Source organism: Oncorhynchus kisutch, linkage group LG18, assembly GCF_002021735.2.
Source record: "Oncorhynchus kisutch isolate 150728-3 linkage group LG18, Okis_V2, whole genome shotgun sequence".
NCBI lineage: Eukaryota > Metazoa > Chordata > Actinopteri > Salmoniformes > Salmonidae > Oncorhynchus > Oncorhynchus kisutch.
In genome coordinates, this window is record NC_034191.2 from 19,870,798 (window position 1) to 19,889,190 (window position 18,393).

General features: G+C 43.3%; 1 protein-coding gene across 4 annotated transcripts in view; it reads left to right on the top strand.

Annotated features, from left to right (window-relative positions):
• The window catches only part of LOC109880509 (protein FAM131A), a 43,248-nt gene extending 28,321 nt beyond the window's left edge, over positions 1-14,927 (top strand). For all 4 annotated transcript variants that reach the window (XM_031795510.1, XM_031795511.1, XM_031795508.1 and 1 more), the window contains 2 exons: positions 6,746-6,877; positions 7,666-14,927. In XM_031795510.1, coding sequence (XP_031651370.1) covers positions 6,746-6,877; positions 7,666-8,270 — 737 coding nt within the window. In that variant the 3' untranslated portion in view covers positions 8,271-14,927. The remainder of the gene's footprint in view (positions 1-6,745; positions 6,878-7,665) is intronic.
• Positions 14,928-18,393: the final 3,466 nt, after the last annotated feature.

The following is an 18,393-nucleotide window of genomic DNA, read 5'->3' on the forward strand; positions in this document are numbered from 1 at the left end:
TCTGCACAAACCCAATCTTCACTATGAGTCATCCATACATCAATTGTCTAAATAATTTATTTATTAACTAACTAAATAATCACAGAAATGCACACACTAACAAACAAGTAGATATGGTCACAAGGAAATGATAGGGGAATGTGGGCTAAACCGGCATAGCGGCTTGGTAGACAAAGGGACTGAGGAGGGCGCGAAAGATAAAGCACACAACAAAGTTGATAATTATGACAATTGAAATGCTAATCCTTTGCACATGAACGCTCACTCATTCGGGAATAATTGTAATCAATATATATATTTACTCTAATTACAATCAATATATATATTTACGCTCAGTGTGTCGTCGTGATCTCTGTTGGAAAGTTTGTTTCTGTTGGAGAGTTTGTCCGCCCTCTCTCTCTCCCGTGGTTAGAATAGATAGTTCAGAGGAACATTCAGCAATGTTGTTATAGAATAGATGTTTTAACGGTTGTAGGTCCTCGCATTCACGGGTACATAAATTCTAGCTGCAGACTAGTAATTAGCATCGAAGAGTAGCTCTTATTCTGTCGGTATCGATAGTCTCAGAGTTTAACCACATGGTATGGTTAAGAATTCTGCAATCTACTCAAACCTTATCCCTCTCGGGTTATCGAGGTAAGCTGGTCTGAAGATAAATTCCCAAGGTGGGGGCTATATTCGGAAGAGCAGAAAAATACTTTCCCATGACACCAGATCAAAGTTTGTGCTCATGGGGCGGGCCAATGAGTTAGTTAACTTTAAAGGGAATTGGGTTCCCTTTCATTAAACAGTTTAACATCACATTACATACATTCACAAATAGTTTAATCTTTAACTTATTCATTTTATACAATAATTAGATGCAAGCCTCATAACTGAGACTATAAACAGTGTTATGATAATGTGGCTGTATTGTCTCTCATGAGTTTTAAAAACATTAGACAAAATAGACCGGTCGTAGCTGGATTCATCCCCGACCGTGTACACCTTCTCCAAAACATGTACATTGTTCAATTCTCAGGTTCTATGCTGGAGAAGAGGTTCCTTTGTTCTTCTGTGAAAACTCACTCTCTTATACTCTGGCCATGAGGAGAGAACTCCTCAAGGAATTTATGACCTGCCTAACAGAGCCTGTTGGTAGGGGGTGATAGAGAGAGGGGGATGGTACTCGCTATCCCCAAAGAGGGCAATGTCATGACATTCCACCCCTGGTGGTTTGGATCTTGTTTATCCTGCATGTTACAAATCAACATAAAAAATAATGACCACGTGATGTCCTGTTTGTAGATCATCGTTGCAGTCCCTTCTGGTGATTAAACTTGGTAGGCTCTCTGAAAGCGGAGCAGTCCACTACAAGGATGGGCAGTTGATGTCCGGTTGGTGATCGCCGTTGCGGTCCCCTCTAGTGGTTTACCTTGGTAGGTTCCCTGGAAGCTGCAAAGTACCACAGGAAGGGGCAGGGGATGTCCTGGTTGGTGATCGCCATTGCGGTCCCCCCCCCTCTGGTGGTTTACCTTGGTAGGCTCTCTGACAGCAGGGAATGCCGCCACAAGGATTGGCAGTGGGTGTTCGGATTTGGGATCGCAGTTCCAGACCCGTCGTCTGATCGTTGTCCAGACTGGAAGATCTGGGCAGTAACTTAGGCAGATGTTAACAACGCACACACACTCATGAAATATATATAATTACATTCGAAGATATAGAAAATATACTTCTCACACAAAAATCATCTAATTGGACTGTATTCTATATACGTCCAATGTTCTGGCAAAATGACTATCATGGCATTGTCTCTAATGCCATATCTAGGGTTATCCTACTTGGTGTGTTGCTTAGGAACTATCCTAAGTTGATAACTATATGATAAGTTTACAGCTGTAAGACACTAGTTTTGGGCAGTCTACAGGGATGACCTATGGACTTCTGGGAAGAAAAGTGGTGAGTGCTGGAGAGTCAAAGGCCAAGAAGTAAATGTTCAACTTTACTAAGGCTGGTATTTTGCTTGGACCCTTAAGTGATCCTAGCATAAATCCTAATTGGATGTTCCGTTGTGCATGTGCGTTTATGCTTACACAAGTGCGCATGTCAAGGGAAGAAAACCAAGGATCCTGGGAAGATTACAACTTGTTCAGAATGAGTCTGACGTAGTCAGGTAATTTTCAGGTCAATGCCTGGAGGTCAGTCAGAATTGGTGTCGAGGGAGCCTGTAGTGGTTTATTCACAGAGACAGCCGGCTCGAAATCATGAAAAGAATGGTCTATCGGGTTGGCTGATGGAATGTGTCAAGATATCGTAATCAAATCAAATCAAATGTATTTATATAGCCCTTCGTACATCAGCTGATATCTCAAAGTGCTGTACAGAAACCCAGCCTAAAACCCCAAACAGCAAGCAATGCAGGTGTAGAAGCACGGTGGCTAGGAAAAACTCCCTAGAAAGGCCAATACCTAGGAAGAAACCTAGAGAGGAACCAGGCTATGTGGGGTGGCCAGTCCTCTTCTGGCTGTGCCGGGTGGAGATTATAACAGAACATGGCCAAGATGTTCAAATGTTCATAAATGACCAGCATGGTCGAATAATAATAAGGCAGAACAGTTGAAACTGGAGCAGCAGCACAGTCAGGTGGAAGTTGAAACTGGAGCAGCAGCATGGCCAGGTGGACTGGGGACAGCAAGGAGTCATCATGTCAGGTAGTCCTGGGGCATGGTCCTAGGGCTCAGGTCCTCCGAGAGAGAGAAAGAAAGAGAGAAGGAGAGAATTAGAGAACGCACACTTAGATTCACACAGGACACCGAATAGGACAGGAGAAGTACTCCAGATATAACAAACTGACCCCAGCCCCCCGACACAAACTACTGCAGCATAAATACTGGAGGCTGAGACAGTAATATCTCCTTGGATCGGACTCTTCACCAAGAGGTTTCTAAACGTCTTTTTCCCAAGGTGTGCATTCAACAGATACCCCTCATGAATGACTGCATTGCAGCTAGCGTTAGGGAAAGTGGGTATGGTCAGTGGAGAAGGCACTGTGGCCTGTGACCATACCTAGTTGGTTTTCCAATCCATCAATGGGAGTAACCGATCCATCAAGTCTGCTCCAAGTAGCAGGGGTACAGTTTCGAGGCTGGTAACATACACAGGGTGGACGACCAATACGTCCTGGAAGTGTAGTTTCAGAATCACTCTCAATGTGAGAGGCGAGGTAGTCTGAGTGATCCCTCGAAGTGTAGTGTCGCATTGTTCCACTTTTAAACAATGTTTAGTTGGCTTCAAAGCCCTTTTGAGATCATCAAACAATGTTTGAGAGATGAGTGATATTGTCGTCCCAAATCGATTAGCGCATGACAAGTTAAGCAATCCTCCAGGACTGTTTCCAGGTATGGGCATTTAGATTCGTGTTTAGTGGACATATTCCACACAAAGTGGAGTGGTCGTTCGCAACGACGTGATGTGCCATTTCTGTTCAAGGTGGAAACCGATAGACTTTTCAGGTTTTGAGTGTGCTTGGCTTTACCGAAGTGTTTGACATTTTTCTTCGCAACCTTTGTATCAGAGTCTATAGACAAAGCTCGGGGGCTTGTTTCTTGATCAAGCGGGTCCTGGATAGGGTCTCGAATGAGAACAGGAGAAATTTGAACTTTAACGTCCTTGCTATGGGTGTTAATTCCTGCGGACCTGGTGTCCGGTAATTCCCCGTCTAGTCCTTATGACCTATCTTTTACCCTTTTCACAAATTGTTCTCGCTTTAGTTCATCACGTAGTGGAACTTCTGGAGAACATTGGTCTACGTTTTGATCATCCTTCAACCCTTTGTTACCCTTGTGTTCTGACCCTTTTTGTGGGTTGGGTGCAGGAATGTAGCGAACAGGTCGATTGTAGCGGTAGTCGTTTTGATGGCGACATACTTTACAGTTATTTTGACCGCGGAGGTTATTGGAATCATGGTTTCATGATAGAAACCGTTGTTGTGCGTCATCTCTCAATGCTCCAATACCTGATAATGCACCCTCTAACTGGAGTGAGTGCTCCTTGTCAAATCGTCAAAACCGAGTGGTCAGGGCTCTTAGCGTTGTGAACTTTTGATGCCTCAAAAGCTGTGCTTGCAAGCTCTCTGTTTTGTAAGATCAGCAAGCCAACGTGGGTTGCAGGGCCCAAGTAGGTAATGAAGGTGGGATACATGTTCGAACAGAAACATTTGTTTGAATGGTAACAGCTCTTCCATTCTTGTTTCAGTGAGTAGGGGCAGGCCAATGACTTAGTTAACTTTAAAGATAATTGGGTTCCCTTTCATTCAATAGTTTAAAATCGGTTTAAAATCGGTTTTACTGTTGTGTTATTTCTTTACCTGCCTATTGTTCACCTAATACCTTTTTTGCACTATTGGTTAGAGCATTTCACTGTTAGGTCTACACCTGTTGTATTCGGCACACGTGACAAATAAACTTTGATTTGATTTTATATTTGTCCTATTTTATGTACAAGTGTGTATTAATACACGTGTGAATTGGAAATGTGTTTTTTTGCATATCTCAACTCTCCCTGAGACACCCTCGGAGAGTGGTCATTATCAACTATTATGGTTAAGTGCCTTGTTCAAGGGCACATCAGCAGATTTCTCACCTTGTCTGTGCGAGGATTCAAACTAGTGACCGTTCAGTTACTGGTCCAAGGCTCTAACCGCTATGCAACCTGCCACCCCGCTATGCTACCTGCCACCCCCCGCTGGGCTACCTGCCACCCCCCGCTGAGCTACCTGCCACCCCCCGCTGGGCTACCTGCCACCCCCCGCTGAGCTACCTGCCACCCCCCGCTGGGCTACCTGCCACCCCCCGCTGGGCTACCTGCCACACCCCGCTGGGCTACCTGCCGTTTGTGTGACATACAGATCTGAGACAGATCTCAAATTTCTGATTGTATATTTGTGTGACAGACTGCACATACATTGCCTTGAAAAAGTATTCATCCCCCTTGGTGTTTTTCCTAGTTTTTTGCATTACAACCTGTAATTTAAATATATTTTTATTTGGAACTTATGGAATGGACATACACAAAATAGTCCAAATTGGTGAAGTGAAATGCACAAAATGTCTTCTTTTAAAAAAAATTGAAAAATAAAAACCTGAAAAGTGGTGCATGCATATACATTCACCCCATTTGTAATGAAGCTCCTAAATAAGATCTGGTGCAACCAATTACCTTCAGAAGTCACATAATTAGTTAGATTGCACACAGGAGGACTTTATTTAAGTGTCACATGATCATTCACCTGATCTCAGTTTATATACAGCTGTTCTGAAAGGCCCCAGAGTTTGCAACACCACTAAGCAATGTCTACCACCAAGCAAGAGGCACCACGAAGAACAAGGAGCCCATTATAAAAAAATATATATATATATGGCACGACAACAAACCTGCCAAGAGAGGGCTAACCACCAAAACTCACGGACCAGGCAAGGAGGGCATTAATCAGAGAGGCAACAACGAGACCAAAAGATAACCCTGAAGGAGCTGCAAAGCTCCACAGTGGAGATTGGAGTATCTGTCCATAGGACCACTTTAAGCCATACACTCCACAGAGCTGGGCTTTACAGAAGAGTGGCCAGAAAAAAGACGTTTGGTGTTCGCCAAAAGGCATGAAGGTACTCTGGTCAGATGAGACAAAAATTTAGCTTTTTGGCCATCAAGGAAAACGCTATGTCTGGCACAAACACCTCTCATCCCCCCGAGAACACAAGCCCTCTGTTTTTCATCGGCAGAGACTGGGAAACTGGTCAGAATTGAAGGATGGCGCTAAATACAGGGAAATTCTTGAGGGAAACCTGTTTGTCTTACAGAGATTTAAGACTGGGACAGAAGTTCACCTTCCAGCTGGACAATGACCCTAAGCATACTGCTAAAGCAACATACGAGGTGTTTAAGGGGTAACTTTTAAATGTCTTGGAATGGCCTAGTTAAAGCTCACACCTAAATCCAATTGAGAATCTGTGGTATGACTTGAAGATTGCTGTACACCAGTGGGAACCCATCCAACTTGGAGCTGGAGCAGTTATGCCTTGAAGAATGGGCAAAAATCAGAGTGGCTAGATGTGCCAAGCTTATAGAGACATACCCGAAGAGACTTGCAACTGTAATTGCTGCAAAAGGTGGCTCTACAAAGTATTGACTTTTCCCCCAAAAGTCAATACTTTGTAGAGCCACCTTTTGCAGCAATTACAAGCCCTCTGAATAGTTATGCATGGTCAAGTTTTCAGTTTTTTTGTCTTATTTTATATTATGAAACAAACAACAAATATTTTGCATCTTCAAAGTGGTAGGCATGTTGTGTAACTCAAATGATACAAACCCCCAACAAATCCATTTTAATTCCAGCTTGTAAGGCAACAAAATAGTAAAAATGCCATTGGGGTGAATACTTTTGCAAGTCACTGTATCGGTGTTTTGTAAGTGTGAATTATTTCCAGTGTTTGCATATATATCCTGGTAACATGTCTATATGTTTGTATGACCTATGACCTCTCCGGTCTAGAATCTTGATGTGATGTCAGTCTATCAATATACTCTGTCTTCCACAGAAAAGACCTGTCAATCAAAAATCATATGCCGGCGTCATCATGGGCACTCAATGATGGGGCTCGATGTGTGTGTGTGTGTGTGTGTGTGTGTGTGTGTGTGTGTGTGTGTGTGTGTGTGTGTGTGTGTGTATATTGAATGTTTGTGATATTGACGTCTAACCTGTGTGTTTCAGGTGTGGCGGAGCAGTTTGCCATAGCGGAGGCTAAGCTGAGAGCCTGGTCGTCTGTGGATGGAGATGACTCTAATGACGACTCGTATGATGAGGACTTCATTCCTGCCAACGAGCCCACAACACAAAGCACAGGTAGTGTACACCTACACACACACACTCGTAATCAGACCTCCAAAACTTCTAAAGATACCAAATTTAGAAATGTCTCAACTTCCCAATTTGAGCCAATGCTACCCTATTACAACTGGAGTATCACTGAAGAGTGCATAGTCCTCCTTTCTCATATCATCATTTATTTCTACCTTGCTTTTTACCCTCCAGGCCCTGCACATCCTTTTCCCCCCATGCCCCTTTTCTTTCCCCTCTGTCTGTGTGGTGACGAGGCTGTCTGTAACTCTTATTGTCCCAGTGCCCTACTTTCGTCCTCTCACAAAAAAAGTTGGTCTCCGGTGAAATTTGATATCCCTCCTGCAAGTTTAATTTGATTATTTTGCTGCAGACAGTTTGTTGGCTGCGTGTGTGTATATGTATGGTTGTGTGTGAGGATGCTAATGCTTTTAGGCTGATTGCTTATTCCACTGCACCAAATATGACTGCTTTGTTTTGCTTCATAATGTCATTTATTTTAATTTAGTATGACGTATTTTATTCCGTAACACTACAGTATATGGCTGAAAAGTTGCCCCAAATGCACAGATCTAAGATCAACTTGAATAACCTTCACCCTTTCCAGATTTAGCCTGATAAGTTAGTTTCATTAAATAATGAATCTGCTATAATTCCATAACAATACATTGCTCTCATCAGTAGAGATCATAGTTTTTCCTGACTACGTGACCTGACCTCATCAGGCATGGTCAGACATTAGCAGGGTCATTCAGTATACTCACTGTCTCTTTTCTCCCTCTTCTCTGTATCAGAGGTGCCTCCTTACCTGAGGGATATTCTTCAAAGGCAGGTGTGTCAGCACCTGGGTCTGCGGGGGCCGTGCTGTGAGGGGGCAGGAGGAGGAGAGGGGGGAGAGAGGCCCTCTCCCACCTCCACAGACACCCTCTGCTCCAGCCTCTATAGCCTGAATGAGCAACACCCCTTACTGCGAGATCTCACCCATCACTGCTGCAACAACCACGGTAACACCGCCGAGCTGGCTGCCAAGATCCTCTCGGCCCTGCAGGGGGGGGAGGAGCTGCTGTTGGCCCGCCTCCAGAGGGTGGGGCAGGGGGTTAGAGGGGGAGGGGACTTCAACAACCTGGGGGGAGGGAGTAGCCGGAGGGGGGGGGAGGAGTCACCTTGCTACTCTGTGACCTACTCCGAGACCTATCTGTCGCCCGGGGAAGACGAAGGTACGCCCTGCAAAGACTATGAGGGCACCGTGGGCCAGGGAGAAGGACAGCGCAAGGTGTACCCAGCTGACTATGCCACCCACAGGAAGGTCTCAGATGTAGCCTCCTCCGGGGTGGTGTCTCTGGACGAGGATGAAGAGGAGGAGGAGGAGGATAGGGGGAGAGAGCAGAGAAACCAATGACTGCCCTGTCATTGATTTTTGTTTCATCAGTTGTTCATCTCTCCGTCCCTCCCATGGCCTCTGACTTGTCTAAACCTGTCTGCATGTTTTTTTCATGACTTGAACTCTTACTGCAGTGTAACCTCTCTGTCTTGGCGTCTTCGCATCATGTTGATCCCCTACCCGCCTGCCCCTTGACCATTTGATATGTATCAATATATTTTTGTCTTGAGGCGTCCAAACAATCTTTTCTATCAATGTGAAGCAGGAGAGCAGGACTGGCTGTCACAGGTAACAAGCCCAACGATTGGTCTGTGGTTTCAGGAAGAAGCTCACGGATTGGCCAGTGGGGTTCAGTGCTCCATCCACCCACAACAAGAGTGACTGCTAAAACATTAAAGGGACACAACTGACAGGAAAAAGACTGAACCTTAAAACTCTGAAATATCTCTGCATGTGTTTGTAAGTGCTGAACTGAACTTGTGTGCTGACCTGGTCTTGAGCACGTTGGTTTTGTAGTTTGGGCTGTTCTCTATAACCTCCCTTCCTCTGCCCCCAACCAGATACAGTATATCCCATTGGTGGACAGGTTCCACTGCATCCTGAAACCTGAAGCCCTTCCTCTCCTTTGCAAGAGATGTTGGGCACGTTCCTCTGCCCAAGCGTTGCTGACGCATGCCAGATCTTACAATGCCTGGATAGGTCTTTTATGTATCAGCTAACCACATATGATACACCAATCTGGTGCCGACAGCACAGTCGATGACGTGGCACGCAACCATTGGATGATGCATGCAATGTCTGAGAAGGGGAGCGCTACCCCCTAGCATCCTTCTGGGCATGGCTTGCTGAGTATGCCAAACTACCGTATGTAACCTGTCACCAACAGTTATGAGCAACTGCTGGAATGTCTTAAAAGTGACAGGAAATATGTATTTTAAAAACAAAAAAATATTTGTCACAAATGATTATGACAGAAATTATATGCTTTTATTGTACTAGTTTTCTATCATTCAACAGGTTATTATAATTATTCTGAATATCATTATGACTAACTGTCATAATGACATACTATAGCTACCATATTTTGTTTTTGGTTCTATGGTTTCCTACATAGAATTCTTAAGACCAATGTTTCTCTTAAAAAACAACGAAGACAAAAACACAAATAGAATGTTCCAGAAGTGACCCTTTGATGAAAGAGATGCTGTTTGGTGGAGAAATTGTTGTACAGAAACCTAGTTTCAGTGAAGAGGTGTTACGTTGCATTGGAGATGTTCTATATTTTTGTATGTGTTGTCTTGCTTTAATCTTTGCCTCTGCGGCGTGCCAGTGTATGTGGTTTTTGCACGAAGCTAACGTGGCTGTAGATTTCTCCTTTCTTTGTTATCACTGTGTGATATAGTATACCGGGAAAAAAATACAAATATGATCAAAAAAATGTTTATTTAATTTTGAAAGAGGATACTGTGATACGGTTTGTTATTGTCATGATCCTCAATGGGAAAAGTTTCCTTTTCTTTGTAATTATATCGGACTTCTTTCTTTCCTGTTCATAGCTGCTCCTAAAGCAAAACTACAAGTTAATTCTCTTTCCATTCTTTTTCAAAGGATGTCAGGAAAAGGGCATTTTTTGTAAATATATCGAAATCATTCCATTGGCATGGTGATCTGAGGAACCTTAAATTGGTTCGGTCAGAGGGACTGTCACTCATACAACTCAGGAAGTCCCATTGGTTCAGAGCGTCAGTATATCCCGCCCCTACACAATGAGCCACTGCTCACTCATCCTCTTTCTCAGCGAGCGTGTGTGTGTGTGTGTATGTTGGGAAATGTATTCACGATTAAAGCACAGAATTAGTGTTCAGCTCACCTCTTCAACCCTTCACTGATTGTTCATGAAAGCCCTAGTGTGTGTGTGTGTGTGTGTGTGTGTGTGTGTGTGTGTGTGTGTGGTAAAATATTACAGTCAACTAGCTTGCATTTGTGCGTCCGCTCCAAAAACCCCTAATGCAACGATTCCCTTTTAAACAGTGTTTTAGTATAGCAATGTTCTGACTGAAGGTAAAAGGCTTGGCCTACATGATGCTTTTGGAAAGGACATTAACAGACCAATCACCGTTCTCCCTTTTTGGAAACTAAAAATGTGTTTTAGACTGCCAGAGAGATGATTAAAAGTAGGTGTGGTGTCATACATTTTAGCAACATGATTTGAAATGTAACAACTGAATTATTTGATGATGACACTAACAACTGGTGGATTGAGTCTGAAACACAAATTCAACTCAGGGGAAACCATTACGGCTGTGCCTTCATTTATAAACTTTGACCTCTGATTGGTCATACGGTCAGGTCAGTTCCATTCATTCTGTCCAATGATAAATGCTAACCCACCATTGAGCCATAGATCCGCTTGACATCCACAACATGCGGACATTTACATTATGGTTCTACACAGAACTATTCACAATGTACAAAGACACTTTGACAGCTGGGTGTTTTTTCTAGAATGCATCTTGTAATGCTTTCTGATTCTAATGCAGTGTTCTGTGCATCCATTTATCATGGTTGATTAGACTGTTTGGAGTACGAGTTCTTACTTAGTGGTCTGCTCACTGTTCTTTTAAGTTCGAGTTGCTAATGTTTATCTTTCTGCCTCTACAGCTGTACGAAGTTGCTCATATGGTATTGGACCTCCTCTTTGACAAGGTCAAGGGTTAAAAGTCAAACTAGAGTTGTGTAAGGTTAGATCCTGTTACATCTGTTTCCAGCTTGTCCTGGTGTTTAGAGGATTGGAGGGTTTGAGTATTGTCTATTTGGAGGGACACTGTGTCATTGTCCTTTCACTGACATTACAGAGAGGGGATGTTTGTGTCCGGGGCAAGGTTGTGATTTTGTCCTGATGCAACGACGTGTGTTGCATTGTTCTCTGTCCCCCCCAGTCTGGCTGCATTGCGCACTCACTGAACGTGTCCCCCTGGTGGTGTGTGACTGGCACCTTGGTTCCGGGCATCTCGTTCACACACAGCTGTCACACACACTCTCCCGCTGTCTCCATCTGTCTAATTTTCTCTCCCCTTTCTCATCCCCTTCTCCTTTCTTTCTCTGTCCCTTTGTCTCCTGCATCTCCTGTCTCCCACTTTCACCCTCAGTCTGTTTCCATCTCCTTCTATCCCTCCTCTCTCTTCCTCCCTCCCCCCTATCCTTATTCACAGGAGCCCTCTCTTATATAACTGGGGGACGGCAGGGCTGAGTGCTACCTTTGCCGACAGGCAATTAGTCAGCGATTATGAAAAACAACTGATGGACACGTAGAGCAATGGGAGATGTATATCTCTATTTTATCCTCTCCTGCTATGTGTCTCTTTATCGTTCCTGTCTCTCCTTCTGTCCTAATACTAGTCTTTTGAGGTTAACTGCCCCAAAAAGCTGATGGTGGTTTCTGTAAGAGGCGGGTGATGTAACAGGGTGGCGCCACTGTCCTGTGATTGGATGAATGTCCTATGATTTATACTGCATCAGCCAATGGGAATGAGTGTCCCTTTAGAGTGGCACAGATGGATTTAAAGGGAGGCCTGTGTGTGTGTGTGTGTGTGTGTGTGTGTGTGTGTGTGTGTGTGTGTGTGTGTGTGTGTGTGTGTGTGTGTGTGTGTGTGTGTGTGTGTGTGTGTGTGTGTGTGTGGAGTGAGAGATTGGAGAGAGTGGCAACATGTTCTGTGGGTGGCCTGTTGCTCTAGGCCAGTACTGACATTGGGCACTTATCACAGACTTTGTGTGTGTGTCTGATAGACATGGCCGGTGGCAGTGGCGAGTGGGAGGAGGCGATACACTAAGTTAACATTTTATTCTAAAATCAGGGGTATTAATATGGAGTTGGTCCCCCCTTTGATGTTATAACAGCCTCCGCTCTTCTGGGAAGGCTTTCCACAAGATGTTGAACATTGCTGCGGGGACTTGCTTCCATTCAGCCACAATCATTAGTGAGGTCGGGCACTGATGTTGGGCGATTAGGCCTGGCTCGCAGTTGGTGTTCCAATTCATCCCAAAGGTGTTCGATGTTGTTGAGGTCAGGGCTCTGTGCAGGCCAGTCAAGTTCTTCCACACCGATCTCAACAAATCATTTATGTATGGAAACAAGAAAGGGCCTTCCCCAAACTGTTGCACAAAGTTGGAAGCGCAGAATCGTCTAGAATTCCATGGCATGCTGTTGTGTTATGATTTAATTTCACTGGAAGTAAAGGGCCTAGCCCGAAAGATGAAAAACAGCCCCAGACCATTATTGTTCCTCCACCAAACTTTATAGCTGGCACTATGCATTCGGGCAGGTAGCGTTCCCAATGGTGGTGAGTTTACAACCCATTTCATTAAGCTCCATAGGCAGTTTGGAGCTTGGTAGTGAGTGTTGCAACCAAGCTCTGTGAGCTTGTGTGGCCTACCACGTTGCGGCTGAACCGTTGTTGCTCCTAGACGTTTCCACTTCACATTAACAGCACTTACAGTTGACCAGGGCAGCTCTAGCAGGGCAGAAATTTGACGAACTGACTTGCTGGAAAGGTGGCATCGTATGACGGTGCCACGCTGAAAGTCACTGAGCTCTTTTGTACAGGCCATTTCACTGCCACTGTTTGTCTATGGAGATTGCATGGCTGTGTGGTGGATTTTATTCACCTGTCAGCAATGAGTGTGGCTGAAAAAGCCAAATCCACTAATTTGAAGGCGTTTCCACATACTATAGAATATGAATATTCAGCCTGTAGTCACCCAATTGCCCTCACCACCCCACACCCACAGGGTTAACATCTAAACACAACAGGCCTGTTTAACATCTAGATAGTCCAGGGCCTCTGTTGAACATCTAGATACTCCAGGGCCTCTGTTGAACTTCTAGACCCTACTGGCCCTCTGTTGAACATCTAGATAATCCAGGCCCTCTGTTGAACATCTAGATACTCCAGGCCCTCTGAACATCTATATACTCCAGGCCCTCTGTTGAACATCTAGACACTACTGGCCCTCTGTTGAACATCTAGACACTACTGGCCCTCTGTTGAACATCTAGACACTACTGGCCCTCTGTTGAACATCTAGACACTACTGGCCCTCTGATGAACATCTAGACACTACTGGCCCTCTGTTGAACATCTAGACACTACTGGCCCTCTGTTGAACATCTAGACACCACTGGCCCTCTGTTGAACGTCTAGATACTCCAGGCCCTCTGTTGAACATCTAGATACTCCTGGCCCCCTGTTGAACATCTAGACACTACTGGCCATCTGTTGAAAATCTAGATACTACTGGCCCTCTGTTGAACATCTAGACACTACTGGCCCTCTGTTGAAAATCTAGATACTACTGGCCCTCTGTTGAACATCTAGATACTCCAGGCCCTCTGTTGAACATCTAGATACTCCAGGCCCTCTGTTGAACATCTAGATACTCCAGGCCCTCTGTTGAACATCTAGACACCACTGGCCCTCTGTTGAACATCTAGACACCACTGGCCCTCTGTTGAACGTCTAGATACTCCAGGCCATCTGTTGAACATCTAGATACTCCAGGCCCTCTGTTGAACATCTAGATACTCCAGGCCCTCTGTTGAACATCTAGACACCACTGGCCCTCTGTTGAACATCTAGATACTCCAGGCCCTCTGTTGAACATCTAGACACCACTGGCCCTCTGTTGAACATCTAGATACTCCAGGCCCTCTGTTGAACATCTAGACACCACTGGCCCTCTGTTGAACATCTAGATACTCCAGGCCCTCTGTTGAACATCTAGACACTACTGGCCCTGCATACAGAACTAGGAGGCAACAGCAGTCTGCTGTAAACATCTCTTTGGAGAGCTAGAGTGTAATCTTCACAGATTAGAGAGTAGAGCTGGGAGTGGAGAGTTGTGCTGTGTTTAACCCACATTAGCCTCTGCAGTGCTTAATTAAAACGACCCACAATTCCCTGTGCGCTGGGCGGTGAGGTGACACCAAGGTAATGTCGTGGCTCCGGTGCACATCTAAACACGCACACAGACGTACATTAAAACACACTTGCATAGACACACACATTTCACTGTAATTCCCTTATTGTGAATGCAACTGGTATACAGAGCCTACAAAGGAAATGCAACTGGTATACAGAGCCTACAAAGGAAATGCAACTGGTATACAGAGCCTACAAAGGAAATGCAACTGGTATACAGAGCCTACAAAGGAAATGCAACTGGTATACAGAGCCTACAAAGGAAATGCAACTGGTATACAGAGCCTACAAAGGAAATGCAACAGCTTTATCTGTAAAAAGATGCAATATACCAAGAGCACTTAGTCTCCCACTGTTTGCCAGAAGCAAGTTAAACATGAAACAAAGGCTACAACTATAGGAGCCAGAGTGAAAGTACCATGTCACCTCTTCCTGTCGCTCCTCTTACTGATAACTGTGAATCTTCACCTCTGTCATTACACAAACACACACCTTTAATCCCTCAGAGATTTTTTCACCATCCTCTCATTTCCTTTCCTGTCATTTATTTATTTTCTCTTGTTTTAAATGAATGTACTACTTTGAATATTGGCACTTGATTAAAAATTGTTTGCTGCACCTGACATAATTTCAAGTTCTTAATAAAATATCCTTAATGTTCTTTGCAAAAAAAAATAAAAATGAAATCCTGACTTGGTATGATTGTCAGATTTCCTGGCTCGATGGAAGGGAATTATGGAAAAAATAAAAACGAATTAAGTCATGGAGTTTGTGGAAAGCACTTAACAATCACGTAGGATTCCAAGAAGCTGCTGAATGTATTTGATTTGATAATGTACTTTTCCATTAACTCAGCTCATTACACATAATTCTGGAACAACCTTTACACCTCTGAAAAGGACAGAACTCACCTCACCCCTGTAACTTTCACAACACACACACACAGAAATAGACAATGCTATTTTGTTATCATAAAGTACCACTGACTGCCTGCCATTTTCTTGTGGGGAATGGTGTAAACAAATAATTTCTCTCCCTGAGAGAAAGAAAGGGCCATTCCCTATAGGAATAAACAGTTATCTCTCAATCATTATAAACTGGGTGGTTCGCGCCCTGAATGCTGATTGGCTGACAGCTGTGGTATATCAGACCGTATACCACGGGTATGACAAAACATGTATTTTACTGCTCTAATTACATTGGTAACCAGTTTATAAAAGCAATAAGGCACCTCCGGGGTTTGTGATATATGGCCAATATACCACAGCTAAGGGCTGTGTCCGCGTTGTGTTTTGCCTAAGAACAGCCCCTAGCCGTGGTATATTGGCCATATACCCACACCCCTTCGGGCCTTAGTGCTTAAATAGAACATACCATAATAGAAAAGATATTGGCACAATGTAAAAAGCCAACTAAGGTGTACAGTGCCTTGAAAAAGTATTCATCCCACTTGGCATGTTTCCTATTTTGTTGCATTACAACCTGTAATTACATTGATTTTTATTTGGATTTCATGTAATGGACATACACAAAATAGTCCAAATTGATGAAGTGAAATTTAAAAAATAACTTGTTTCAATAAAAAAAAATTGAAAAGTGGTGCATGCGTATGTATTCACCCCCTTTTCTATGAAGCTCCTAAATAAGATATGGTGCAACCAATTACCTTCAGAAGTCACATAATTAGTTAAATAAATTACACCTGTGTGCAATCTAAGTGTCACATAATCTCAGTATATATACAGCTGTTCTGAAAGGCCCCAGAGTCTGCAACACCACTAAGCAAGGGCTACCACCACGCAAGTGGCACCACGAAGACCAAGGAGCTCTCCAAACAGGTCAGGGACAATGTTGTGGAGAAGTACAGATCAGAGTTGGGTTATAAAAAAATAACTCAAACTCAAAACTCAAAACTCAAATCAGAAACTTTGAACATCCCACGGAGTAGCATTTAAATCCATTATTATTATCAGAATAATCGACTTGATTCACAGAACATTTCTCCAAATGTAGTCCCAGCTGGAAAGGGAGCAGATACTAATGTAACAGTTAATAAACAAACAAGTCAACAGCTTTATACTGGCATAACGTGCTGGCATAAAATACTTAAATAAAGTACTGGCATAACATACTGGTATTAAGTACTGGCATAACATACTGGTATTAAGTACTGGCATAACATGCTGGCATAAAGTACTGGCATAACATGCTGGCATAAAGTACTTAAATAAAGTACTGGCATAACATACTGGTATTAAGTACTGGCATAACATGCTGGCATAAAGTACTGGCATAACATGCTGGCATAAAATACTTAAATAAAGTACTGGCATAACATACTGGTATCAAGTACTGGCATAACATGCTGGCATAAAGTACTGGCATAACATGCTGGCATAAAGTACTGTCATAACATGCTGGCATAAAGTACTGGCATAACGTACTTGCATAATGTACTAGCATAACGTACTGGCATGCCGTACTGGCGTAAAGTGCTGACATAAAGTACTTGCATAAAGTACTGGCATAACATACTTGCGTAAAGTCCTGGCATAACATACTGGCATAACATGCTGGCATAAAGAACTGGCATAAACTTCTGGCATAAAGTACTGGCATAACATGCTGGCGTAAAGTACTGGCATAAAGTGCTGGCATAACATGCTGGCGTAAAGTACTGGCATAAAGTGCTGGCATAACATGCTGGCATAAAGTAAAGTACTGGCATAAAGTACTGGCATAACATGCTGGCATAAAGTACTGGCATAAAGTGCTGGCATAAAGTACTGGCATAAAGTGCTGGCATAAAGTACTGGCATAACATGCTGGCATAAAGTGCTGGCATAAAGTACTGGCATAAAGTGCTGGCATAAAGTACTGGCATAAAGTGCTGGCATAAAGTACTGGCATAAAGTGCTGGCATAAAGTACTGGCATAACATGCTGGCATAAAGTGCTGGCATAAAGTGCTGGCATAAAGTACTGGCATAAAGTACTGGCATAAAGTACTGGCATAAAGTGCTGGCATAAAGTACTGGCATAAAGTGCTGGCATAAAGTACTGTCATAACATGCTGGCGTAAAGTACTGTCATAAAGTACTGTCATAACATGCTGGCATAAAGTGCTGGCATAAAGTACTGGCATAAAGTGCTGGCATAAAGTGCTGGCATAAAGTGCTGGCATAAAGTGCTGGCATAAAGTGCTGGCATAAAGTGCTGGCATAAAGTGCTGGCATAAAGTACTGGCATAAAGTGCTGGCATAAAGTACTGTCATAACATGCTGGCGTAAAGTACTGGCATAAAGTACTGGCATAACATGCTGGCATAAAGTGCTGGCATAAAGTACTGGCATAAAGTACTGGCATAAAGTGCTGGCATAAAGTACTGGCATAAAGTGCTGGCATAAAGTGCTGGCATAAAGTACTGGCATAAACTTCTGGCATAAAGCATTAAACAATGCTACCTTATATAGTGCTACTTACCCTACATTATTCATCTCATATGCATAGTATATACTGTACTCTATATCATTGACTGCATCCTTATGTAATACATGTATCACTAGCCACTTTAACTATGCCACTTTGTTTACATACTCATCTCATATGTATATACTGTACTCGATACCATCTACTGTATCTTGCCTATGCTGCTCTGTACCATCACTCATTCATATATCCTTATGTACATATTCTTTATCCCCTTACACTGTGTATAAGACAGTAGTTTTGGAATTGTTAGTTAGATTACTTGTTGGTTATTACTGCATTGTCGGAACTAGAAGCACAAGCATTTCGCTACACTCGCATTAACATCTGCTAACCATGTGTATGTGACAAATAAAATTTGATTTGATTTGATAAAGCACTGGTATAACATGCTGGCATAAAGTACTGGCATAAACTTCTGGCATAAAGTACTGGCATAAAGTACTGGCATAACATGCTGGCATAAAGTACTGGCATAAACTTCTGGCATAAAGTACTGGCATAAAGTACTGGCATAACATGCTGGCATAAAGTACTGGCATAAACTTCTGGCATAAAGTACTGGCATAAAGTACTGGCATAAACTTCTGGCATAAAGTACAGACATAATGTTCTGTTATAAAATGCATACATAAATCCTAATGGAATCCTGCAGCAGGACGTACAGAGCGACAG